Genomic DNA, 26384 nt, shown 5'->3' with positions numbered 1-26384 from the left:
GGTATTATCTAGATTTCACACTGAATACTCTCTTTTTCCAGATCTATCCACTTCCACATACAATCATTGGGGTTATACGGACTAATTAGATATGCCGTTGCACATGAATTTTGCAAGGCCAACCTTTTTGCCTGCACCTACTTCCAGCATGCCCACCAAGGTGGGGAAAGAGAGTTGCATCAATGTTATGTGCTCATAACCTCTTTACAGCCCATTCCCCATGCAGAATCTAGAGGGACCCAATACAGCTTCAAAAATGGGTGGGACTATGTGGGGGCGGAGCACTGTTCGGACAGCCATGGAATGCCCATAAAGGCAGATGGGGAAAATTGAATTTTCCTTTGGAGTATATATAGATTCTCCTTTGAGGTGTAATTTGTATCCATTGGGGTGAATCAATGCCCAGGCCCTTAAACGATCACGTAATCCAGGCTGTGCTTTTTCACGTATGCAGCGTGAGCAATGACACATTATTTCTTCCAAGTGTCGGCCTTAAAGGAGGAGAACAGATCCTAACAAAAGGGAAAGCAAACTTCCCCAGCAGCCAAGTCACAGAGGTCAGACATGAGCTACAGTTATTTCAGAGGCCTCTGCCTGCCAATAGACTCAGGCAGAGCCAGCTGCCAGCTCCCAGAATCTGTGTATGTTTATGTGAAAATGTCATCGTAATATCAGAGCAATCGAAATTCCGGTCTGCAAGTGACGCACTGGGGGGTTCTCGCTGACGCTGTTACTGCACTTAGCTGGAGACAGAAGCGCAGCCAGCTATATGAATTATTACAGATTAGGAGAGGAGCCGGAGTAGATTTCCCGGCCTCTTCTCGAATAGGAACCACTTCTGCACTGCTCGGTTGCCATGAGTCAGCCTGCCTTTAGTGGGGAGAGTTAACCAGAGGTGAATGCTGGCCCTAAATTTAAATGTGCTGACTTGATGGTTTGAATCTCCAGCCTTGATCATCCATGTCCTCAATTGCAAGGCCCCCTCTCTCCCTCTTCCTTCAGACACACCTGTAATCGTCCAGCAAATTCTCCACCCCGATTCTCATCATTAATAGTCCACGCTTAGTCCCTCACCTGAGAGCCATTTGTCTTGGCTTATATAGACCCTCGGCTGTCTCTTACTAGAGGTTTGTCCAGTTGGCTGTGATCGCAAGTGGGGCTGGTAATAGCTACCATCATAAGAATAATACGTAATAGGGTTTAAACATTTACACTGCACATCTGACAGTGGAACTATCTAGTCCCCTCTTCATTAAACCAAAGTGGTAAATAAAAGACTTCCAGTGTTATTCCATGATGCTTGCAATAGGGGAACCACCATGCCAACGGGAACAACTGTACGTCAGGGCAGCTCTACAAAGAGGGACTATTCCAAGAGATGCAGCCTTTCCCAAGTCAAAACTATCCCTAATGCTGTCATTTTAAACATCCTTTTGTGTAATGGCTGTTAGAGCCCTTTCCTGAATAGGCCCCCCAAATATTTTCTTTAGGTGATGGTTCTGCAGATTTCACTGTTTAAACTTACAGCATTGCAAATTACCACTACATCTTCCCCCACTGGGTGTTTTAAAGCAGGGGTGTTTACAGCTTGATATTGTTAAACGTATTTGGAATAGGTGATTCATTTTCTTTCTTGCTGAGTGTTATGTCTCTAGGGGGGCAGCAGAACTGCTTTTGAGGGTGGAAAAACATAAATCAGAGCATGCTCTATATTTAAATCTAGAAATATTTTGCTTCCAATCTAATGGAAATGCAGCCAGGTGTGAACAACATTCTTTTAGGCAGGGGTACAGACACAGCACGCAATAATTCTGATGATGACGATGCTCAGAATGCAAAACATAAAGGGTCTAATTTTCAGAGGTGCTGAGCTCCCACAACTCCAGTTGAAGTCAAGGGAAGTGTCAACCCCCTGAAAATCGAGCCCAGGGCCTATGTCAGGGGTGACCAACCTGCATGCGGCTCTTCAGAGGTTAATATTCAGCTCCTTGCATAGGCGTTGACTCTGGGGCTGGAGCTACAGGCGCCAACTTTCCAATGTGCCGGGTGGTGCTCACTGCTCAACCCCTGGCTCTGCCCCCACTCCACCCCTTCCCCCAAGGTCCTCCCTGCCCCTTCCCCTGAGCCTGCCATGCCCTTGCTCTTCCCTCCTCCTCGCCGCCAGAGCCTCCTGCACATGTGAAACCGCTGACTGGTGGGGCTGCCGGCGGGCGGGAGGTGTTGGAGCGGATGGGGGGCTGCTGACGTGTTACTGTGGCTCTTTGGCAATGTACATTGGTAAATTCTGGCTCCTTCTCAGGCTCAGATTGGCCATCCCTGGCCTATGCTGTCCCGGCATGTATCTAGCACAATGTAGCCCAAATCCCTGACTGAGCCTTGTGACTGTGACACAAATAACCAACCAACCACTAATAATTTTTCCTAAGCAAAGTGTTAAGCAGTTGAGCTGGGCTTTGCTAAAGCCTGGAGATCACGATAATGTCATGCAAAGAAAATGTCTTAATTTCTTCACTAGAATACCTCCTTGCTTTAGAGAGGAAGTGTAACATGCAAGCATCATCCCCATTCAGTGTTTCACTGGTTAAATAGAGGTTGAATTAGGCCAGTACGACCCTTAAAGGCATACAACTTCCAGTTTTTTTAAAGATAAATATTGTTTTAACCTCGTTCTCTTCTCAGCTTTGTTTGCTGGCACAAACCCCTCCATAGATGAAGCCTAACTGGCTAAGGGGGGGGGGGGGGGGGGGGGAATGAGCTATTACTTTTGTAGACTATCTGGCTCAATTGAGGGAACAATTCCTACTTTCAGACACTTCCCTAAGAGGTTTGAAATATAGATGATCTGCCACGGCGATGTACAATGTGGCTATTTATTATCAGCCATTTTAAATGCAGCCTGCTTCTTAGCTACGGTGGACAGCAGCAGACAGCTGGCCTAGGCTGCTGCAGTTGTACCTACCGACCTGGATTTACTCCCTTTTCTAACCAGGGGCCCCGTCCATCACAAAATGAAGGTACAGAAATTGCAACTTGCGAATCAGCGGAACCCTCTGACAGCCCAGAGACATACCAAACCTGTTACTATGCGATGAAGTCAACATGTCAAGTCCTCAACAGACCCTTGGCTACTTTGCTCAAGCCCTTTCAGCAGCTAGTCAACACTGTGTAACAGATGGTGCTTTAATCTCCGAGTCCTTTCCTCTGCTTGTGAATTAACAGCATTATCCCCTTTCCCCAACTGGGCTGCCTTGAAACCTAGTTTTCAGGTTGATGGATTAAGTATTCAGTCCCTGCTTCAAGTACTTGACTTTCAGGTAGGGGGGAAAGTATCATTTCCAGCACTCTGTCCTTTTAGACCAGACAAATCACCCACTGCAGCCTCTGTGAATGTGCATCGATAGGATCACTGATTTCAATTAAAAATCAAGGTGAGATTTGACATTAATTTAAATGGGGCTGGAACTTGGCCCAAAGACATTCAGTTGCACCCAGTTTCCCAGGTGAAGGGAATTCCCTGAACAAACAACTCTCTGGCATACCAACGAGGGTATGGAATGATGGGTGAAACGGAGGGAGTGCCAGTAGGGGGATATAAACATGCCAGCATAGTAGGTAGTTACCCTATTTATAAGACAGCCCAGTAGCCTGTCACTGAGAGTGGCCAGGACAAGATGCCTCAGAAATATTTAAATTAAACAGGGGACAATGGCAAAGACATGGTTCTATTACGCAGGCAAATACAACACTCCTTTGTATAGTGGATGCCCATGGGAATTTGGGTGGGCAAAGAATACAAGAGCAAGCCCTCCCCTGGGATCCATTTGCCCCAAAGTGGTGTTCAAGCTCTTCTTAAAAAACCCAGCCCCCAATTCAGCAACACAGTTAAGAGAGCTTTGCTGAATCACGGCTCCAGATATTCAGCTTTGTGTCTCCAGGCGGCACGGATCACTGGCATCCCAGCTGTGGAAACTCTTATAAGCTTTGGACGCACATTGTGTGCGAGTTGGAAGTTTGACAGCTACTTCAACCACTGTCCCAGCTGAGTAAACTTTGCTTTATTCAAGGGAGGGGAGGAAGCATTTCTATGACCTCTTTTCAAACGCATCGGGCTCATGGTATCGATGCCATGTTAACATCTGGGACTGATCAGAAACCAGTGAATCGACAGAAACTGCCTCCTGAATGTCCAGACGTGAAGGCATCTCACAGGCAAAATATACAGTAACTACTCATTTAACGTTGTCCCGGTTAAGGCTGTTCCGTCGTTACCTTGCTGATCTATCCAGGAACAAGCTCGTTTAAAGTTGCGCAATGCTCCCTTATAACGGCCTTTGGCAGCTGCCTGCTCTGTTCACTGTTGCAGGATTCTCTGGAAGAGCAGCCCCTCCTTGTGGGGATTGGAAACGGGGGGGGGGGGGCAGCAGCCCCCCATCCCCATCAGCTCCCCTAAATTCCCTATAAGGTGTGTGTCTCGGCAGCTGCTCAGAAGCAGTTCAGGTGGCCCTCCCCACACTGCTGTGCTGCTCCTGCCCTGCCCTCTGCCTTGGAGCTGCTCCCCGGAGCTTCCTGCTTGCTGGGGGAGGGGTGCTGATATCAGGATGTCCCCCTGCTCCTTCCCCCCCCCCCGCTCCGTACCCCCTCTCCACAAAGCGGAGGAGGGGGACAGGGCTCAGGGACAGAAAGGAGGGAGCTTGCTGGAAGCTCTTGCTTCCTATCTGAACCGGCTGATCTGCTTAAAAGGGCAACGTACTTGAAGTGGTGTCATTGTACTTAAAGAGGCAATGCACGTCTCTCTCTCTCACTCATGCACGCACCCCCAGCACTTTGGAAAGTCAGCACCTGTGCAGCCATCCATGTGCTGTCAGGAGGAGGGAGTGGTGCGCTCCAGCTGGAGAGCGTGGGCTCATCATGTTCAGTTTTTGCAGGGAAGTGTTTGCAGCTACTGCCCTGCATCTATTGTGTTTCCTCCCTCCTGCCTCAGTCCATGCTGCCTTGTGGAGTGTGAGGCTACATTAACAACAGCATATTAACCCGTGACGGCTCAGCCGAGTGCTAGTTCATCATTTAGCAGCAAGGCATTCCGTGGGAAATATCCCACCCTCTTACTCTGCAACTCAACCAAGCTTCACAATCTTTCATTGCTGTGTACAATATTAAACGGTTAAAAATTGTTTAAAACTTACACTGTAAATGTATATAATTTCTTTTGTCTGGCAAAAAAAAATTTCCCTGGAACCTAACCCCCCCATTTACATTAATTCTTATGGGGAAATTGGATTCGCTTAACATCATTTTGCATAAAGTCGCATTTTTCAGGAACATAACTACAACGTTAAGTGAGGAGTTACTGTATTACAACTGGGGACAAAGGAAGAAGTATTTTCTGAGATCTGAGGAGGTCATATTTAAATGGGCTGTGAAAAGATTGTTCACAAAAAGTTACTTCCTAGACTAATGGAAAGCTTCTGATCTCAGAGGGTAGAAGCATGGGTAAGCTCTAGAATTTGCCATGCAAAACTCCCTCCTCAACCCACAGGCAAACAGATAAAGTCAGCCTCAGTGTGGTGTCCTCACCAGACCTTAATGCTTTGTTGTTAGTGATCTCTAATATGTCCCCTAGTTAAATATTAAAGTGGTTGGATTATCCCCCTGGTTATACATGCTATTGCTGCAAATATTTGCAGTGCCATGGGATACTATACATAGAGAAGGCAGAGGAAACCGGCAGATGCAAGAGTTAACACAGGATGCCAGCAACAACTCAATACGAGCAAAGCAGAACCAGGAGTGGTTCAGATTTTCACTCACGTAGATAAACTCAGGATTCAAGCACTATGCCCACTGTATATTTTGTGTATGCAGCCTTGTCTTTTTAGCCACGATGCACATATTTGAGGCTTTACAATGTTGTCGGGTATTTCCCTGCAAACATAATACCAGCAGAATAGTCAGAGTGAAATTACAAATTCTGTAACTTAGAACACGTTGTCCTCTCTACCGCATAAAACTGTAAAATCTGTGTTTTCAAGGTCAGAGATAAAACGTCTGGATCTACCATCATCCACTCTAGTGTAATACAAGAGGGTGAGTTTCTACCTAAAGCCATAGTAAAAGTTGTTTTTTAAACTGTTAACAGAAGTTACCTGGTTCTACTAGTATTTGAAGGTTTAGTTACAGACCCAGTTTAGATTTATAAATAGCTTTTATATATATAAAAATTTTATATATATAAAATAAAAATAAATAGTTTATAAAAGTTTAAGAAAAAAATCAGTAGATGTTTTAATAAATGGTCAGACTATTAGAGGTTATAGCATTCAAAAGGTCTGATTATAATTATCAATGACACCTTCCACCTATGTACTTATAAGTACTATAACTGTCTATAACACTAGTAATACGATTTATGTAACATCTATTACTTTATTAACCTATTGTGAACTATTTATAAATGAACTTTAATAGTAAAGAGCAATTTTGTATCACACACAATCTTTTGGAGACGTTATTAAACATATACATCCCTAACACAGAGATTTTCGTTACACAGAAAAGGTTTAAAACAGTCAAAAATCCAGTGCTGAAACTTAACACTTACCTCTCAAAATCTGCAAGTCCACCAGAAGCTAAAACTCCTCCAAAACCTCCTTGTGGAAAATAAATTATATATTTTAAATATGACAACAGGTAGGGAGGGAAATGACAACTATCACTGGGTGCAATGAATGCTAAGGTCTCAGCACAGCTGGTAGCGATGAATGCTGTTCTCATACAACTTCGCCAGCGATATTTATACTCTCCGGGGTTATGATCATTTCTTGGCCCTCTATGATCTTGGCAACTGCTCTTTATTTTCTGAGAAAAGGAAAAAATAGAGGGGTGTCAGTGTCATCAAATCTCTCAGGGCAGCAGGGAGATACCATGGAGCCCAAGAAAACTGAGAATCGCCCTACCAAATGGAGTAATATAACACACACACACACACACAGAAAAGGGGGGTCGGCGGAGGAGGAGACAGAGACTGGGGGGGGAGGGACCAATAATTAAAACCAAATGATAATTTACAAGTTTTCCAGGAAACCAGCTACAAGGATGGGGCCAGAGAGCCAAGGTTCTGGACTCAGATGGAATTCAACAGTGAAATCCAAGGAGATCACTTAGCTGCAGCCCTTGAAGTTAAAAAAACAGCCCCAAAACAAAAACCCAAACCACTAACTCGTAATTTTCCAGGGATCAGTCGAAGCTGCGGCTCCTCCTGCTCCGAAGTTTCTGGCTGCGAAGGAGAGATAGGAAATGCGATCCCCAGCTAAGCAAGAGCCTCCTGCCCGCAGCAGAAAGGGAGTGGGGGGAGAGAAATCAAAGGAAAGGCTTTAACTGCAAAACAAACCAATTTAGATTCAAAGGGAGGGAGGAAAGAGGGGGGTGCAGCGTAAAGCCCTGCAACCAAACTGCCTTATAAATGAAGCCAAACGAGAGACCTGCGAGTGTGCTTGGGTGGAGGAGAGAGGAGAGGTGGGGAATCACTGCAAGAAGGAAAATCGCAATTAAATGGTTGCAAGTATCAGTTCATCTCCCATTGCTTTGCAAAGCTTTCTTCTCTCTCCTCGCCGTCCCACTAGTCTGCGCCCTAGGAGAGACGCCAGGGGGCGCTCCTCCGCAGTTACTGAGAAGTCATTGCAAGCCTGAAACTGACTACTGGTGGGTGGTGCAGGTCAGCGTTCAGGTTAGGCGAGTGCAGAGCTGGGCTGCCCTTGCAGACTGTCACAGGGATGTTTCCAAAGCGCCTGTGTACTTAGCTCCGCAGAGAGGCGCTGCCAGTCCAGGTTCCCTTTCATTAAAAAAAGAAGAAACAACAAAATAACTGAGGGTCCTGTGGCACCTTTAAGACTAACAGAAGTATTGGAGCATAAGCTTTCGTGGGTGAATGCCCACTTCATCCACGAAAGCTTATGCTCCAATACTTCTGTTAGTCTTAAAGGTGCCACAGGACCCTCTGTTGCTTTTTACAGATTCAGACTAACATGGCTACCCCTCTGATACTTAACAAAATAAGTGTGATTGATGGCCAAGAAGCCACCCTGTAGATTTTAGAGCAATGCATTGTTCCAAACAGGGGTTTGGTGGCTGTCAAAGGGAATGGTTTGGGCAGAAGAGAATTTGAAAGGGCAGGGGAAATAAACCAGTAATGTCAATCCATTAGTTGAATGAGAGTCCCCTTAGTTACTCTGTCCAGGGGCATTCAAATACAGAAGGATGGAGGCAAAAAATGTTGGGATGTGTACACACAAATACAACCCACACAAATACACACACACCAGAAACAACCAAGGTCTCTTTAAAACAGTCTGAATCATTTTCTGTTTAAAACTGCTGACCAATATCCTGAGAGTTTTATGCTTTTCAACAGTTGATAGTATATCCAGTCAATACTGGTTTGAAGACTGCAACTCTCAGGATATTCTCCAAAGAATTATACATTTAAAACACAGCAAAGCTTGCACAGATCAAAAATAGATTGATCATACTTGATATATGGATTATTAGAAATACCATCTTCATTAAAAAACAAACAAGGCCACTCCATCCAGTCTAGTGGGAAATTTACATGGGGGGGGGGAACCCACTCTCTTAAAATGTTGACTCCTATAGACGTCTTTGCTTAGTCACTCTTGGCTTTTTGCCATTTTTCAGAACTAAGCTTTTGGGGGGAGCGGGAGAAGGGATATCTTGTTTTCATAATCCAATCTGTCTGGATATCTGTCTGCATTACAGAAATCCCAAAGCATGGTGTCCAGTTTGCATGGCTTTTTAAATAATTAGATCCACTGGCAAGCATTATCAATATCTTTCTTTAGAACAACATGGGTGCAAAGCACCTAGTCGTCTTAAGAAAAATCTAAGATGGTCACAATATTATCCACTCTGTCAGGTCAATCCTTTTCTATTTGTATTTGGATGACATTTTGATTTATTTTAAAGGAGTTCCAGATGTGAAACAATGGCGTATGGCCCCTTATCTGTAGCCCACAGCTCTATCTTGCTTATAGAAATTCAGTGGAATTTGGAACAGAGGGTCCTGTGGCACCTTTGAGACTAACAGAAGTATTGGGAGCATAAGCTTTCGTAGGTAAGAACCTCACTTCTTCAGATGCAAGAAGTGAGGTTCTTACCCACGAAAGCTTATGCTCCCAATACTTCTGTTAGTCTCAAAGGTGCCACAGGACCCTCTGTTGCTTTTTACAGATTCAGACTAACACGGCTACCCCTCTGATAGTGGAATTTGGAGATCTTTGAAAATCTCAGCCTTAACCCAAAATGTGTTGATACTCGGATGCTCTGATGAACAGGACACTGGACAGACTAGAGTGGAAGACAGTTAACCATAGTTACTTTGAAGTCCTAGATAGCACTGTATTTTTCTTGAATTAATTTTCTTGCTCAGCTTCTTCCAGGACTGATGGTTTTGCTAAGTTCACAGAATAACCCTTTTCTAGCAACTCAACAGCATTAGGTCCATTGGCCTCTTTTTAGTTCTCCCCTACAATGGCAACAACTCAGAATCATCCAACTCCAGAGATGTGACAAGGCTCCAATTCCCAAGACAGTCTGAGCACTAGTCTCAGAAGTGGTACAAACCACACACCGCTCTGAGGCAGTGAGTCATCTGACTCTTAAGGATGCTGCATTAATATTACCAGAAAGTTGATTAATTCATTTAAACACCACATACAATTTTCAAATAATTTCCAGATCCAGGGGGAATTTGTGATTTTGTCATTCCCACACATCCCTGCTGCGAATTAACCCTTTCCAGTGATTCAGTCTGAACAGAATTACCCATCTCCCTATTCTTGATGCTTTAAGGCAGCGATTCTCAAACTTGTGTACTGGTGACCCCTTTCACATAGCAAGCCTCTGAGTGCAACCCCCCTTATAAATTAAATTTTTTTTAATATGTTTAACACCGTTCTAAATGCTGAAGGCAAAGAGGGGTTTGGGGTGGAGGCTGACAGCTCTCGACCTCCACATAACCTCACAACTCCCTGAGGGGTCCTGACCCCATTTGAGAACCCCTGCTTTAAGGCATGTATTCCTTTGATATGTACAATTAGCTCCATCACCCAAGTCCAGACACTGTATCCAGTGGTACTATAGACTAGGATGAGTCCACTAAACTTCTCATCACTTGTGACCTAAGGCCCATTTCAGTTGAAGTATGAAGAGGTGGAACATTATATTGTCTACATACTTCTACTACTTATCTCCACTGGGATTCTGTTGGATATTTTTGAGCTATACAAATTCAGTGGATGAAATTTGTCCCTGATGTAAGCTCACTGAAGTCGATGGACTTAAATACATGAATTTGGTCCACTTTGTGTTTCCATGGAATTTGAACGACATGATGATAAAAAGGCACGTTTATTGTGAAGGATCAAAGAGAGAAGACAGTTGTCTAGATTGCATCATGTTCTGCAAGTATTTTCCCAGGAGTCCAAGATATTCAAGTCTCTTTCGTGACTACTGTTAAATGACTAAAATAGGCTGGATTTCCATAATGTGGACAGATATCCAAATATAACTGATTCCGAAAACAAACGTGCCAGAAACAAGACTCTTCCTATCTGGTGCAAATGAAACCTTGATTTCTTGGTCACATATGCTGCTGCTAAATTGATTCACTTCAGATTAAGAGGTGATTGTTGTGGCCATGGGAGGAGTTGGAAGCTACACGTTTTAGACAAAACTGACACTTCACATATTACGTTAAAATTTTCATTTTGCCTTCATTCAGCTGTTTCAAGTCCTACATTCAGCCAATGCCAAAACAAATCAGAAGTTATTTTTACCCATACTTCATAGTTATTATGGTCTTGATTATAACTTCTCTGGTTCATATGCGGGAAAGCCACACAATGGGACTGAATATATAAGAAAAACCTTTTTATGCAACAGCCAACAAATAGAAACAAAGACAGATTTCAGTTATTTTACTCTGTTTAACATGCAGATACCATGTCTTGATTTTAGGCTCAAACAGAATTACACTCCATTTCTAATTCAAATGTATGCTCACATAGGAGGCACATTAGTGTACCAACATGGGTTATTGATTCAAGTCTGTCATAACAGAAATAGTGTGTGCCTAGGGACCCCAATCAGAAAATCAAGACCCCTTTGTGCTAAGCACTGTACAAACAAGTAACAAAGAATTCCTTCCTCATCGATCTTATAATTTCTGGGCCAGAGCACACTCAATATACGTATTAACCATTATCAAACATAAATAGAGGCCCCAAAATACTCTCCTCCTTCTGATCAGTTTGGAAGACAGTGATCATGAGCAGAAACAGCATGGGGGATGCTCCTAAATCAGCGTAATCTCCTCTGGACTAACCTGCAAGAAAGCCTATTTTTGTGAATTTCCATTGCAAGTTTGCAGATGCAAGAAGTTGGGAGATGCTTCCCCGACACTCCCACCTTCAGAGATTTTGCCCAAGAAGGAAAAAGAGTGTAATTATAAATTTGCTCAGATGTAAACCACCATAATCTCCTCCTGCTGTCACCAATATCATAAAGGTAACAAAATAAAATGCACAATTACCCATAGATCTCTCTGCAACATACAGTGCAAATAACTTTTAAAAAGTGAATTTCTATTCAAAATGACTGCTTAAGATTTCTTACGGCAAGAACATTGTGTGACCAGCTATTCTTTTCCAACAGTTAAGTGGATTCAAAATTTTCTGCAGTAGTTTAGAACTTTATAATAAACCGTTCAGTGTGTGTGACACCACTGCACTCTACTGGAGAGACTCAGACCTACACCTCTGTAAACCATGGGCAGTATACAGCTAACAGCTAAAAGCGCAGATGCTCCATCTTCTCCAGTGGTATGGCCTGCATTTTTGGAGCAGGATGTTCTGTTCCAATAGCCACCATGACATTCCAAATGGCCATGGTGTGTAAAGTCCTAGGTTGCAACAGTTTAATGAATGACACAATGAAATGAACACAACCCAAATCCATTTAAAACTGCAGATGTTTGGCAACTGGAATAGGATTAGCCAACTTGGCTACAACTTCAGAGCTAGCGCCCCTGCTCTTGAGAAGGGTGTCAGGGGATTTTAATGGCCAGGCGTGTTGTGTTTTTTTTTTTTAAAGGAATGATCACAGCTCCAGCAACACAATGTCCTTATTATCATGCTGAGGCAATGGTCAGGACTGACTCACATGGCCGACTCATCAAAACTACTTCAGCATCCTGGATTTCCCATGGCAGCCTCCCATTAGAGAAATGAAAAGGCCCAAACCATGCTTAGCGTGAGACTGAAGAGCGTGAGCTATCCGGTATGGCAGAATCCATTCAAAATTGCTCTATATGAGTATTTCTCTTAGGTCAATAAAAATCATTACCAAAACTCTTTAACACCATTTTCCATCAGTGATTTAAAAGGTTTTGCACGAATGGATTTACAAGTGACAACTTAGAAATTCAAGAATTAACTGAGATGGAGGGGAAAGTGTTTCTATTTGTTTCTGGTTTTCGCACTACAGGCTAATACCTGTGTTCCCAAAGCAATACACTACTCGCTGACTTTCTGCCGTTTCCATGGTACAAATCCCTTCCAAAAATAAAAACATAAAATATTCACTCTTGGTATTAGTTGTATGGATTATAAAGCAAGTCACTTAACCTCTGCTCCTCTATCTGCAAATTGGGAGAGATTATGGTGGTTTACATCTGACAGATAGCAAAGGACCAGTCTGGAACTAAATTCATGAAAGATTAGCCTTGGATGGATGGCTCTATAGGAGAGTGAAATATTGTAATTAAAACACATAACCAAGATGCTTCCCAAAGACTGTCTGAAATAAAAGACTTTCAAACATACTTCATAAAAGGACTAATTCTTTGGCTTTCCATGGTGCTCCTCCAGTACCTTAAAAATCCTGGGCTGAGGCATAATGATATATAGGTAGCCAGCCTATGGAGGTGGTTAAGTATTTCACAAAGCAATGATACAATGATACAGCTATTTCAACTGTTATTAAAACACATACTTACCGCATAGCACTTATCTGAACTGTTCTTTATTTTCTTTAATCAATATTCTGATATGCTGGACTTTTTGACTAATTCACTAGGGGTGGAATTTTCCAAATGTGACAGTCTCCTGAAAAATCCCACCTTTTGTTTGTAGGTCACTATGGCTCTTCTGAAAAATCACCCCCTAAACAGCCTGGTTCGGTATGAACTTCTGGCATGCTCTGATTGCTTATACTTAGACCAAGATTTTTCAAATATAGGATTCGGGAGCCCTATTTTCAGGCTTCTGTTTTTGAAAATCTTGGCCTTTTTTTTGCACTGAAGCCAGTTTTTTTCTAAGGTTAAAATCTGCTTTAAGAACATCACTAAATAATTATAACATTAGCTCTGATGCATTTGACATTATCAGTTACAGATAGAAATCAAGGACATACACACTTTGTTCAAAAACAAGGAGAGTAGGTTAACAGAAAATAAAAATTGTGTTTGTGTAATGTCAGATGTTGCTACATGCTTTTCACTGACTTCTTTGAGTAACTCATTGCACAGGTTTCATCAACAATTGTATGTGCAACATCCTTAGGGCAAATTAAATTTAAAAAATACCTAAGGAACAGTTTATTTCATACCAACAGACATTGCAATACTTGTTTTTAACACCTGAAATTAAAACAGTTCTTAAAACAAAAAGAAACACCCCTCCTCCCCCACTTCTACTGCATCTCTCATTTCAGTTTAGCAAGAAAATTAAAAAGAGGGCATGAATATGCAGAATCATAGTGACTACTGTACTTCACTTTTCCATTGTGTTTGTAATATAATTTCCTCTTTCATAATTTTATCACAATATTTTCAAAAACATCATCACTTGACGTGGCCCCAAGTAACCTCAGCTAAAGGAGCTCCAGATTCTTTTGCAAGACTGATTTATAGTGTCGTTTTTGTGAAAAGTCTCTTATGGGCAAGTCTCTTCTGAGTAGCCATAGCCTTGGTTTTATGTAATAACCTACATTTACTAGAGACAGACTATATATACATAAAAAAAGTGTCATGAGCTAGATATTTAAAGTAATAAGAATCACCACTATCATCAGAAAAAAGGAATGTAAACTTACATGTCTGTTTCACGTTTCAACTTCCAGGTTCGTTTCAGATTTATTTGACATAGGAAAAGCTCAGTGCAGGTTTGTGGGATTAAAGTGTATGTTAATTACAAGTGGGATCTATAAAATATTTTTAGTGCTGGTAAAATGGTCTGATTGTGCACCATTGACATCCATGGGAATTATAACCAACTTCAAAGTGAGGATGGGCAGGAACATAATGTGAAACGTTATATATTTATTATAATAACGGGTGGATTAATGTGATCGTGGTATGCTCTTGTCTTTAAGCCTGTGAATAGTCTCATTGCTTTGCTGGATCAGGTTTTAAGTGAAATAATAAGATTATTTTCTCACTGTGTGTCCAGTTCTAATAGCTCCATATTAGGATGGCTAGTATCTGCATAGGAAATTTTCTAACTGCAGAATTAATGGTTCAGCCTGACTTACATTTGCTAGTGACCATGGTTCAACAACTTTACAAGTGATTTTTGTTCAAAATTTGTAAATTTCTCCATCACATAAAAATGTTCTCTGCCCATCTCTAGGAGCCCTGGCTCTGGGGCAGTCGGCCAGGTACATGAACTGGCAGGAAACCTACCTGGCAGGTCATGTTCCACAGGAACCCTGCTTGGTTTCTGGTGGAATTTCATCAAAATCAACGTCTTCACAAAGCGCTTAGGTTTCAATTCAGCAAATTCCAAAGGAAAAAAGTTTCATTAGAACTTTTCCAACCAACTCCAACAAACATCTGTATAGCAACTTACATCCAAAACACTCTCAGTGTATAATACACAAACTATATGGAGGGATTGTAAAACGCCCCTCCCCCCCCCCCCTTCTGGGATGGGAGACACCAGCAGTTGAAAAAGTGCACAGCAATTCCTCCCAACAATTCAACACAAAGTGAAGAATCCAACTGAAGCAGGGAGACTTAAATGAAGTTCTACTGAGAGAGGCACCCAATATTTTCTCAAAGCTAAAGTGTAAAGTCTTAGTGCTCCTCACTGAATGACTGTGTAGACATAAGGGCCTGATCAACTTCCATGAAAATTGAAGGGCACCTCTTCAGATCAGCCCTGGATGAAGAGATTCTGAAAGCTGAAGCTGTGATTAACACTTTCCCACCACTCCTCCTTTGTGGCTGTGGTTACCAAAGCCCCTTCTTATTATTAATAACTTGTATTATTGTAGTGAATAGGAGCCCAACCCTGGACAAGAACCCCATTGCGTTAGGCGCTGTACAAATACATGGTTAATTGCCTTTTAATGAAAAAGCCAAACAGATAGCACAAAAAAGTGACCAGATACTATATTAATAGGTGAGCTATGAACAACTTAGAGCTACTAAAAAGGCAAATTGTACAGTTATTTCAACAAAAAGTAAAAAGCAGCACAATCACAGAGAAGTTATATGGAAAGCAACTGTCCTGCCTGTACCAGACAAAGAGAAAAAGTGAAAAGAGAAATCTAGGCAGCCTAAGAAAATGATACAGAAATTTCATGGAACCTAAAGCCTTAAAAAATAAAGCAGCTACTTCATTTTAAAAACATGAAGGGAAAACAGTGGAGAAAATACACTTTTTCCTGCAATTTGCTTTTTTTTTTTAAATGCAAAACTCATTTGACCTAGTAGGTATGTGTTTGTTTAAATAATGTAATGATTATGCTTTCATGAGTATCATAGCATTATTTCAAATTAGAAAATGCATAGTAACTCTAGACTAGAGTTTCCACAACTGAAATTTACACTCAAAGTCAAAGAAACACAACCAACAACTTTAAACCAACTTTGTGACTTTTATTGATGGGCGACAACTTTATACTCCTAGATATCACTAAACTGTGTACAATTAAGAACTCAACATTATAGGAGAGCAGACAGCAAAATTAAACAAAGCAGACTTAAAGAAATATCAATCTTCATTATTTTGCCCATTTTTTAAAATCTTGTGTACACAGAAGCATAAATGCAGTTTGAAATCTCTTAATAGCAATAAAGTTACAATCACCCATCTATATAGACTAACATTTTAACTCCAAATATTTGATCTGCAATGTGTACTTAAGCAGTTTCTCATCGCACAATTATTAAAATGTGGTTTTTTTCCTATTAGGAACCAGCAACTCTGCATTTTGTACTTTTGTACATTGTTTTGAAGCACATAGAACCATTGTCTCCTGATACACACTGGCTCATGTTTTACCATTTATCAAAAACTACTGGGGGAGCAGAGAGTTTTTTTTTTTTTTAATTTTTTTTATTTAAGTAAAGATAAAACTTATTTTCACAGAAATCTACAAGTTTTGTTGCTGGTGCAGGGTTTTCTTCTACTATGCAATTCGAAAGTGGGAATCAAATGCAAACCCTTTTATCATCTTAGGATTCAGCATTAACTCAGAAATATTTTATCTTTTTGTGATTCGTGAGACTGAGTCTTTCAACCAAATGACTTCATTCTGGAAAGTCAAAAGTCAACACACAAACTATGTTGTGCACAACCCCCAAGGTAGTTTCCTTTTTCACTCTAGCCCATAGTTGCAAGGGAAAAAAGGATTCACTCAAAAGAGCATTTAAAGGAGGAAAAAAGTTAGTGATAGTTGGCGTTCTACAAAGCAGGTATCTTGCACACACAGCATAAAGAGGGAAGTTTCACAGCAGGTCAACTCGGCGATAGTACAGGAGGTAGGCTGTGCGTTCAGCAGACGGCTTCACCACCTGGTACTGATTTATCACCTTGACTGCCTGGTCATCAATGCGTAACCAGCCATTAAGACCAATTTGGAAGACGTCTGTAGTGTAATGGCCACCAGTTGCACTGTTTCCATGATGATAGACAACTACAAAAGAGAGAAGTTAATGTTTATACCTCCACTGGAAACAAAACAGGAATACAAATTTACTAACATGTTCCTTTGTTTAAACAATAATTCATAATTTAAACAAACTTTCCAACTCACATGAGATCAACATATTTTTTGAAGAGTTTAACTACATGTTGAGTGGCATGTTTACATGCTATCCCGTACTGAAGTTATGCTTATACAGTGGTCACCACTAAAACCTTTAGAAATGCCTTTGCAAATACTTGAAGTTATACCAGCATTATATGTATGATAGCAAATACTGTCATCATTGTATCTACTTACAAAGGGAAAAAAAATCTATTATGATGCTAGTGATTTTTCACTGGCAGCACAAAAACTCAAGATTCTAAAGAAGTGAAAAATAATATCCTTAAGATCAAGTGTCCCAAAAGGTCTAGACAGATATTTTTAATTTACTACATGGCTTTCAGGGAAGGATTTATTTCACAGGAAAAGACCAATGGGATTGATAGACCATCTTCCTGCAACAATTCAACATAGCTTCAGAAAATTCATTTAGTGCTGACAAGCTCAGTAAATAGTTGAGAACAAACATAACTGCTTGAAATCTCCTACACTTCCAGCTTGTTGCTGTTTGTATTTTCAAGTCAAAATGATCTTAAGTTAACTGTTCACAGATCAAAGTAGGTATTATACAATACTTAGTATCTGACATCTCTGTGACTTAAATCAGAAGCCTCTGAGTCAACCTTCGCTCATATCTAATCATAAAACCTCGTCTTCATATACAAGAGGACATTATGAAACTTTACAATATCAGAACTCTCTGTTCAAAAGTCTCTATTACAAACATAAGAAACTCCCCATCTAACCCATTTAATTTTGCTTTAAGTATGGTTCCACCCTACAAAACCAATTCCATAAGAATCATTGTATACTAAGCACTTGAATGTGCTTAGTTTACAAGTTAGTTTTGTGAGTGCCAATCCTGCAATCTCAACATGGAACCAAGTTAGATTTTTTTATTTTGAGAATGTCACCACCTGTAATATGTTCTGCAGCAAAATTAGGTCCATTTGATCCTGTGCTAACTACACCTCATCTTCAAATTGGGCTATCAACTACATCTGTGGACTTTTACTGCTTTCACAGGGGTTACACAGGTGTAACTGTTTGGAATTATATTGGTATATAATTTTGGTAATAATGCACAAGGAGGAACAGAATCTAGCTCATTCCATTAGCTATGTCTGGGTGGTGAAGCACTGGAATGGGTTACCTAGGGAGGTGGTGGAATCTCCTTCCTAGAGGTTTTTAAGGTCAGGCTTGACAAAGCCCTGGCTGGGATGATTTAGTTGAGGATTGGCCCTGCTTTGAGCAGGGGGTTGGACTAGATGACCTCCTGAGGTCCCTTCCAACCCTGATATTCTATGATTCTATGTTTGTCTCTGCAATGCTAAGAGGAGTAAACAAAGCAGTAAAAACAAGTAGTGGTAGAAAAGTGTCATTTTCACAGTCTGTCTTTCAGAGTTGAACCACACTTTAAACTTACTCTGATTTTGTTTATACTTCTATGAAGACAAATACATATTACAAGTACTTTAAGTTAAGCAAAGTAGACAGGCATGATTTATGGTATACAGTATATACATTCTAAATTATTGGTGTACTTCAAGAGTTCTTTAAGACAGAAACTACCCTATAAGATTTTCTAGGATGCAGTTTGTATTTTATCTTACTGCAGAAGAATATTTAGGCAAACCTCTTGTTATATTTCTAATTAGAAATATCTTTAATTCTAAAAAAACCTCTTTTTAATCATTAAAATTTTGTATAAGTAGTGCATGCTGTGTGTGTGAAGTTCTGGACTAACAACAATGAACTGGAGACTAAAATGGTGTGTGTCTACAGAACAGGCACAAAAGATGAGGCAGTGGCAATGCAAATTTCCTCATACTGTTTTTATCCAGGCTCTCCAACCCTGTCTTGGAAAGCTCACCCCAGAGGTGAGAATTGTTCCACTAAAGTAACTACTGCCCTCTGCTGAGATTTCCAGTCTTGATGGTACCTTCTGTAACCTGGTTATACCACCTAAACAGAACTGGATCCAAACTACCTCGTCACACAAGGCACCAGAGCTGAAACTAAACTGGTAACCTAGAAGTGAAAAGCTCCAGTCCCCTGAGCTTCTTCTTCTGATGCTAATACAAATAAGCAGGTGCAAATCTTACTAATCTATGTATAGTTTTTAAAAACTGTAGAGATTAATGTTTTGTTTATTAATAAAATGCTTCTGAATATTTATACCAGTTTCCAGTCTTTAATACCAATAACAGGCTTTCATCTGGTACTTCAATATATTCCGACCATAAAAATGTCACTCAATAACAGCCAACTCAGTGGGACCTCTATAGTCGTACAATATGCTATTCATAAATTGTCAGACATACTCATCTTGAAAGTGTTTAGAATCATGCAATGAACCAACATCAAAGTGGCAATTTTAAAAGACATTTGAAAAGTTACCCTACAAATCAGTGGTATGTGTCAAATATAGCTATATTAAAGTTGTAGATGTTCTTCTGGCTATGCAAGATGTATTTACCATTCAAGTTGCATGTCACCAACACCAATTCATCATCAATAACAGTTATGCTATACAATTTGTGTTAAGCGTCATCATAAATGAATAATACTCACGGAAGAGTTGATATTTAAAATTTAACCCCGTTGAGAAAAAATGAATATTGATGTACACCACTTGAGACAGAGCAGACCTATATGCATCTTAATAGAAGCTTTGCAGTCTGCATTCTTTCATTGAAAAGCAAGTATCTGTATACCCTGTGCAGGATGGATCTGGTACAGAACTGTGATCCTATGTTACTTAGGCAGAAGCTGAAACAATGTGACAGTAATCATATAACAGGAATATTCAGTACTTATCTGTCACTTTACACTAGAACTTACTAACCCTGCAAGTTACATCACTTTAATTTAAAGTAAACATTTTATAATCCGTCAGCAGTAACTACAACATTTCCACAACCAGAATTCCTATATGTAATGCAATATTTTGGGACAGAGTGACATAAATGGCTAAATACCTGCAAAGAGCCGGTAGGTTCTTTGGCCTTTAAAAATCTTGCTTTTCACACCTGGAGATAGTAACTCTGAAAAAGCAAAAGCAATATTTTTAACAAGCTAAAAACTTGTGTGTGAACAGATGTCAGGTGAACATTTATTTCCAAGTAAGAATCAAATAATTTTTCCATCGAAAGCTTCCTACATCAAAGAAATGGCTGAAACCTCAGCACGCTGACACTGTAGACGCTGGAGTCTTTTCTGTGGTGGGAGACAAACTAGTTTCTTACTGCCAGAGCACCGGCCTTTGCATATGGGGTTTCAAGCAAGAGTACCATTCAAAGCTACCCCAGGGAAAAAGAGGAGAGGGGGAAAAGGGCCAAGACACTAGTTATCTCCCCGCCATGCCTCTTGTTGGAGGATGAGAGGGCTAGCCTGTAAACTGCAGAGACTGTAAAGAATATAGCAGTTGCCCGTCTTGTTGATCTAAGCAGCCTGTAACGCACGTTTTACAGATTTCAAACCCCCCCCACACACCCGAGTATGTATTAAAAACAAAAACCCCAAGATCAAATCATACTATCTGATAAAGTAAATACATCATTTATAATGTTATAATGTATCCCTACATAATTAGCCTTGCAATTTCCAGGTAGCTTGGAACATATTGCAGACAGCAAAAAAATATTGATCAATCTGAACTACTGGTTGACTGAACAGCGAATGTCAGAATAAAAAGTTTCAATGCAGCAAGGTACATATATTATTCTGGTGTTTATATATACACAACACATTTTGTAAAATGAATAGATCTTAACATTTAAAAATTGAAGAAACTTTATAATGCATTAACACTTGAAATCTGACCTACCTATTTGATTGCTTTGATGTTTTTAGTTTGATTTTAGTTTGGTCTTAAAAAAAAATTCTCATTTCTCCTCTCCAGCCCAATCAATGGTTTTTATAATGGTGCTTTTACCACCTCTTTGGATGGATTCCAAGCTGAAGTATTTTTATTCATTATTTGATTAACAGCAGCCTTGTGCAGGGTACTCCAATCAGCTGAGGGAGGGCACTGTACGAACACATGGTACAGTCATCCCTCAGCCCTGAAGAGCTTTCAGTCTCAAGCCCCAATTCTACAAGTTTCACTCAGCTGGACACTGGACCTGCATGAGCCCCCACTGAAGTCAATGGAGCCTGATAAATGTTCCAGGGTCTGTCTACATGGAGTTCTTTGAAGGATTGGGGTCTAAATTAAGACAGTGCAGGCAGCAAGTGCTGTAAAAAAAAAAAAAACCTAAAAAACCTGAGCACATCAGCTCGAAGCATCACTGGACTGTATTCTCCTAATTCACAGCTAGGACAGACACAAAATAAGGCACACAAGATAATACAGATTTCATTTAGATTATTAGAGTTTTCGCATGTATACAACCCAACAGAAAAAAATCAAGTCTCTCCTATACTGAGCTTGCAAAAATTCACTATTACCCTTTGGAAATCATAGAAAATTCTCTTTTCCTCAAAACAAAAAGTTTTATTTAAGAGTTTCACCTTTACTAATTTCCAGGTCAACGGGATACTCAATATTCTTGATAAGCTTCTGGCATCCACCAGTTTTCTCATATACAAATCTTTTGAGGTGTAACACAAGAACAGGAGGGAGCTCTTCTAGGGTCACCCTTCGACTGATCTCCACCTAATACAGAGAACACAAAAATGCATTAAAATTTTATCTTAATTTTAGGATCAGTATATCTTGAAGTTAACCCCTTTGAAAACAAAAAGGAAGGGAACATGATTAGTGTGTAGAACAAAAATTTTATCTAAATTACGCCACTTGAAAGTGTCTGTATTGTGTTAGTTTTATGACAAATATCCTGTTGTTTGTGCACTTTAAGCCTCTAAAGCGCATTGGATTTTCCCACTGAAGTGTTATCTTCAAGGAAAAAGTATTACAATTTAATATAATATCCTGTGGGGTTCTTTCCATGGGAGTTCTTTAATCTAGGGACTTACTATATATTTATGAAACAGGAAAAAAATAGCTGGTGGAAATGATGGAGCTCAACATTAAGATTTAGAAATACACTGTTCCATGAATTAGTTTTGTTCTTGCAGTCTATTTGCCTGACTTTGCAGGATTACTTAACACCCTGTGAAGTGGTGGAAATACTGGTACCAATGCAAGTACTCATCACACACAGATCAGTTGCATATTATGTCATAGCACTGTATGTAGATAAGCACATAAGGATCACAACTGATGGATGAAACCGGAGCCACTGAACTATTAAAAGGAGGTCAGGACTGATGACGGTAACATAAAATAGGAACAAAAAAGCCATTGAAGGTTTTTCTGTTGCCTCCTTTATGCTACAAGACTCTTACCTGCAAAGTACACAGCACTGATCAACAAGTTATGAACAGCCAGAATTTACAGATGGCAGGTTTTGAGTTCCATCATGAACACACGTTTAAGTATTACTATATTAGGACAACGTAAATACTTGGAAGCTCTGCAACATCCTAAACCAGTGGTTCTCAACCTATTTATCATTGTGGGCCACATATATGGCCCACAATGTGTTATGTGGGCCACATTCAATACTACCTGTATGGCCCTGAGGATGTCACATGGGCCGCAACTCTGTGCTGATTGGGCTGCAAGCGGGCTGTGGGTTGAGAACCACTGCCCTAAACACAAGGGGCTTAGAGTAATATTTCTGTCTTCACTTTTTGTCTTTAATTTAGTTTTATTAATGGACACATCTTTCTCATAACTCAAAAATGGTTTCATCTTTTTTTTTTTTAAGCCTTAGGCTGAGATTAAACACCAAAATTTTAACTTCAAAAGGAAAAAAAACTGGTGATTCTTAAGAGGGAGTGAAAATAGGGAATCAGAAGGGCAAGCTCTATTTACGGTGCATGGTTGTCCTCCTAAACCTGAGAAACCACAAAAAGTGTAGCTCAAAATCTTGAGAATCTGAGGCAGTTAATGATGCTCTCACATTAACAATCATATTTTAACATAATATTGCGTAAAAATTTAAAACTAAATATAACAAAGGACAGTAACACCATCATAGCATCTTTCAACCTGACAATTACATTAGCATTCCCGCCTGCTACAGAATGAGGACTAAACCATCAGGTTTCTGGGGATTTTCAATAGAAAATCTCCAGCTGAAGAGCTCTGGGCTTTGCTTAGCTAATAATACTTTAAGATGGGGGGGGGGGGGGGAGGGGGAGTTATAAATATAAGACATGGATCCAAGACCTCTTGAGTGCTAAGCCTAACATTGACACTCTTTCTGATGTTATTTAAGCATCTCGTTTTTTTCCCCATCTGGAAAGTCTGGATGAAATACCTGCCTTCCCCACAATGATGTTTTGAGAATTAACATCTGTAAACTGCAAGGTATGCACTAAAAATTATTAACGTTCAATATTTTGACAACAACATGTAATTAAAATCTTCTATTTTTTCCTGAATATCTGTTGAAAAAGAAAGATCTAAAAGGCATTTTTGGATGCTTTTATTTCCACTCAGACACTAAACCAGACCAAATCACTAGCACCTAAACTGAACACCCATTTCTTCCAAAACCCATAACAGAACAGTGGGTTGTCCCTAAAGAAGTTAAAACCATCTGCAACAAAAACCAAAAAGTGACTAGCAAAACAAAATCCTTGTGGTAAATTATGAGCTTGCATTGCAAATGTTCCTTCCACATCAGAAGAAATCCCTAAAATATTTTTGCACTTCTACTCCTACTAGAGGACTGGATATATAATCCAGACAAAAGCTGACTGTCTACCTATAACTTTTCAAGGAAAATAGTTTTCCATTCATTCTCCAGTCACAATTATATTCTGAATGTTTATCTAAACTGTGAGGTAGGTAAAATATATGGAAACAATGCCTTCTGTGAAGAATGACCCTATGTTCAAAGGCCCCCTTTGCTTCTTTGTCTGTTTAAGGTAATTAGGAACACACTGCACATATTTTAATCTGAGAACCTTCTGTTGACCATGCACAGATGCGACTATGTAGATACTAATTCTTTACTCACACACAGTAAATAGACCATAAGATCAGCCAGCTGGAGAAAAGGATGAGAATAGTGTGAGGAAACTCAAAGCAAAATATAATATATCCCATCATTCAAGAGCAGAAATTGCCAAACTGCAATGCACAGAGAGCACATAGTGCTTTCCCAATATAGCTTTTGCATGAGAATAATTGTTGTAGTTTTCACATGGATATTATGCTATTGTAGTTAAATGAGGCTCAGAGTACAAAAAAAAGTTTGGGAACTTTTCTTATGGATGGTCGCCAGGCTGTTCCTTCTAACCCAAGAAGAGAAAGCAACAGGTCAGCGTTCTGAGTCATGAGACTTATAAATATCTACTTCAAAAGCCAGGAAATACTCTCAACCAAGCAACATTTTGAAGCACGTCTGTCTTACTAGAAGTGTCTGGCAACACCCAGGTCACCTGAGCTTCTGTGCTTTAAAATTAGTGAAAATTTGTTTTCCTTACGACAGTATATATTACCACTTCTCAAACAGAGTTAATTTAATGTATATGCCTCTCCCGGCCCGCCCCCAAAATCCCAAACCAACTATTACACCAGTTCTGCAAATAAATGAAATCATTGACAGTAAATCAGTGTAACAGAGTTAGTGTGTCTTCTTGTTTGAGTGACCTTGACTGTATGTGTTAAATATGTAGTACACTTGTACTATTCCTTGCAAGATTAGTACCTCTTAACATGAGGATTAATGTTCAAGCAACTAGTGAAAAACCAACAGCTATATGAAAAGCCCTTAAAATGTAATGTTTGACTATAAAAAGGTCCAGCAGACAAGACCAGAACACACCTCCTGTTTGGTTTTTGTGGTGTAACCCTGGACAGACTCTCTTGCCACCAAGCTTTCCAATGCATCCTGGACTGTGCGTATCTTGTCAGACTGGATATCCAGTTGTAGAGTGAAAAATGGCTGCAGAGTGGCAGACTCCTTAGAACTCTGCTGGTAAACCACAGACCTACAGAAACAGGAAACAATGTTGCATATTAGATTTACAATAGAACCTCAAAGATACGAACAACAGAGTTACGTACTAACTGGTCAACCGGACACCACGTGAAACCTGAAGTAACCAATCAGGCAGCAGCAGAGACCAAAAGAAAATAAATAAATAAAAATAAAAAAGCAAATATTGTACAGTACCTATATTGCATCTTAAAGATAGGCACCTCTGGGCTGCCTGTCCCCACCCCCACCTGCCACTTACAGCAAGATGCGGGGGCTACCAGCTCAAGGTAGCCAGAGCCAGCAGAAGCAGTGCTGGGGTCTGTGCCACTTTGACTCCCCCCTCCACAGGGATGGGGACGTGCTGTTTACACCCCCACCCCCACAGGGGGTGGGACAAGCCTGCAAACTCATGCCAGCACTGAGCAGGGCGCTCGGCTCCAGTTGAAGCCTGGCTTGGAGTGTCAGGTGCTAGGTCTGGAGTCTAAACTGTGCTTTGTTCAGAGTTACGGACAACCTCCATTTCCGGGGTGTCCATAGTCTACTGTATAGTCATCCTTCAAAATTTAACAGCGGAGAAGCTACTAGTCAGGGTGTCTAAAAATTGATTTTTGGGGGAAAATAAAAAAAATGATTTTTTTAAATTTAAATCAAGATTTTTTTAATTTGTTATTTAAATCATATGAAGTTTCTTTTTAAAATCAATCCACCTGCTACTAGAAAGAGGACACTGAAATGCACCTATGAATCTACCCACATGTTCTTTACCTTATACCTTAGTCCATCCCGTGCTTTGCGGCACATTGGGCTACCAAAATCAACACAAATATCAAGGTTAAGCATCAATTTCAGCAACCTGATTTCACTTTAATGCAATTTCAAGTACAATGATTTTGTTTAATATTGGTTAACCTGTATAATTGGTTAGTATATTTAAATCAGTGTATTTATGCATAGCTTATTTGGCAAGATATCATCATACACTTGGAGGAGCATATGATCACTCCGTTTGTTTTCACTTTTCTTTTAAAGAACTTCAGTTGAGGTTATTGTGGTGCCAACAAAAGCCAGGGGTATCAAAATCACCTAAAGGTGACTGTGGAATCATCCAATTGAGAAAAGGGGGAGGGGGGAGGAATCTTTGACAACTAAACAAAAAAGAAACTGATTTTGAAGTAGTGTGTTTTACAGTGAATTATGTTTAAATCTACTAATCTGTTAGTTTGGGGTCTTCAAAATAATTAGTCACATTTTTCTTTACAAGTTTTGCAGTAT

General features: G+C 40.2%; 2 protein-coding genes across 7 annotated transcripts in view; both read right to left on the bottom strand.

Annotated features, from left to right (window-relative positions):
* CRISPLD2 (cysteine rich secretory protein LCCL domain containing 2) overlaps nucleotides 1–7700 on the bottom strand; it is a 43021-nt gene extending 35321 nt beyond the window's left edge. The window contains exons 1-3 of one of the 4 annotated variants that reach the window (XM_065567284.1): nucleotides 7217–7356; nucleotides 6599–6855; nucleotides 5809–5922 (exon numbers count right to left, since the gene is read on the bottom strand). The gene's annotated coding sequence lies outside the window, so the exon portion shown is untranslated. Of the gene's footprint in view, nucleotides 1–5808; nucleotides 5923–6598; nucleotides 6931–7216 lie in introns of those variants that run through there. The other 3 variants (XM_005292290.5, XM_008168633.4, XM_024105532.3) reach the window with 3 other exon arrangements.
* Nucleotides 7701–15934: 8234 nt separating this feature from the next.
* USP10 (ubiquitin specific peptidase 10) overlaps nucleotides 15935–26384 on the bottom strand; it is a 72068-nt gene continuing 61618 nt past the window's right edge. For all 3 annotated transcript variants that reach the window (XM_005292292.5, XM_042852117.2, XM_005292293.5), the window contains 4 exons: nucleotides 24957–25122; nucleotides 21625–21769; nucleotides 20091–20156; nucleotides 15935–16995 (listed from right to left, as the gene is read on the bottom strand). In XM_005292292.5, the coding sequence (XP_005292349.1) occupies nucleotides 16808–16995; nucleotides 20091–20156; nucleotides 21625–21769; nucleotides 24957–25122 (565 nt within the window). In that variant the 3' untranslated portion in view covers nucleotides 15935–16807. The remainder of the gene's footprint in view (nucleotides 16996–20090; nucleotides 20157–21624; nucleotides 21770–24956; nucleotides 25123–26384) is intronic.

Source organism: Chrysemys picta, chromosome 14, assembly GCF_011386835.1.
Source record: "Chrysemys picta bellii isolate R12L10 chromosome 14, ASM1138683v2, whole genome shotgun sequence".
Taxonomy (NCBI): domain Eukaryota; kingdom Metazoa; phylum Chordata; order Testudines; family Emydidae; genus Chrysemys; species Chrysemys picta.
This window is presented reverse-complemented; position numbering and strand designations above follow the sequence as displayed.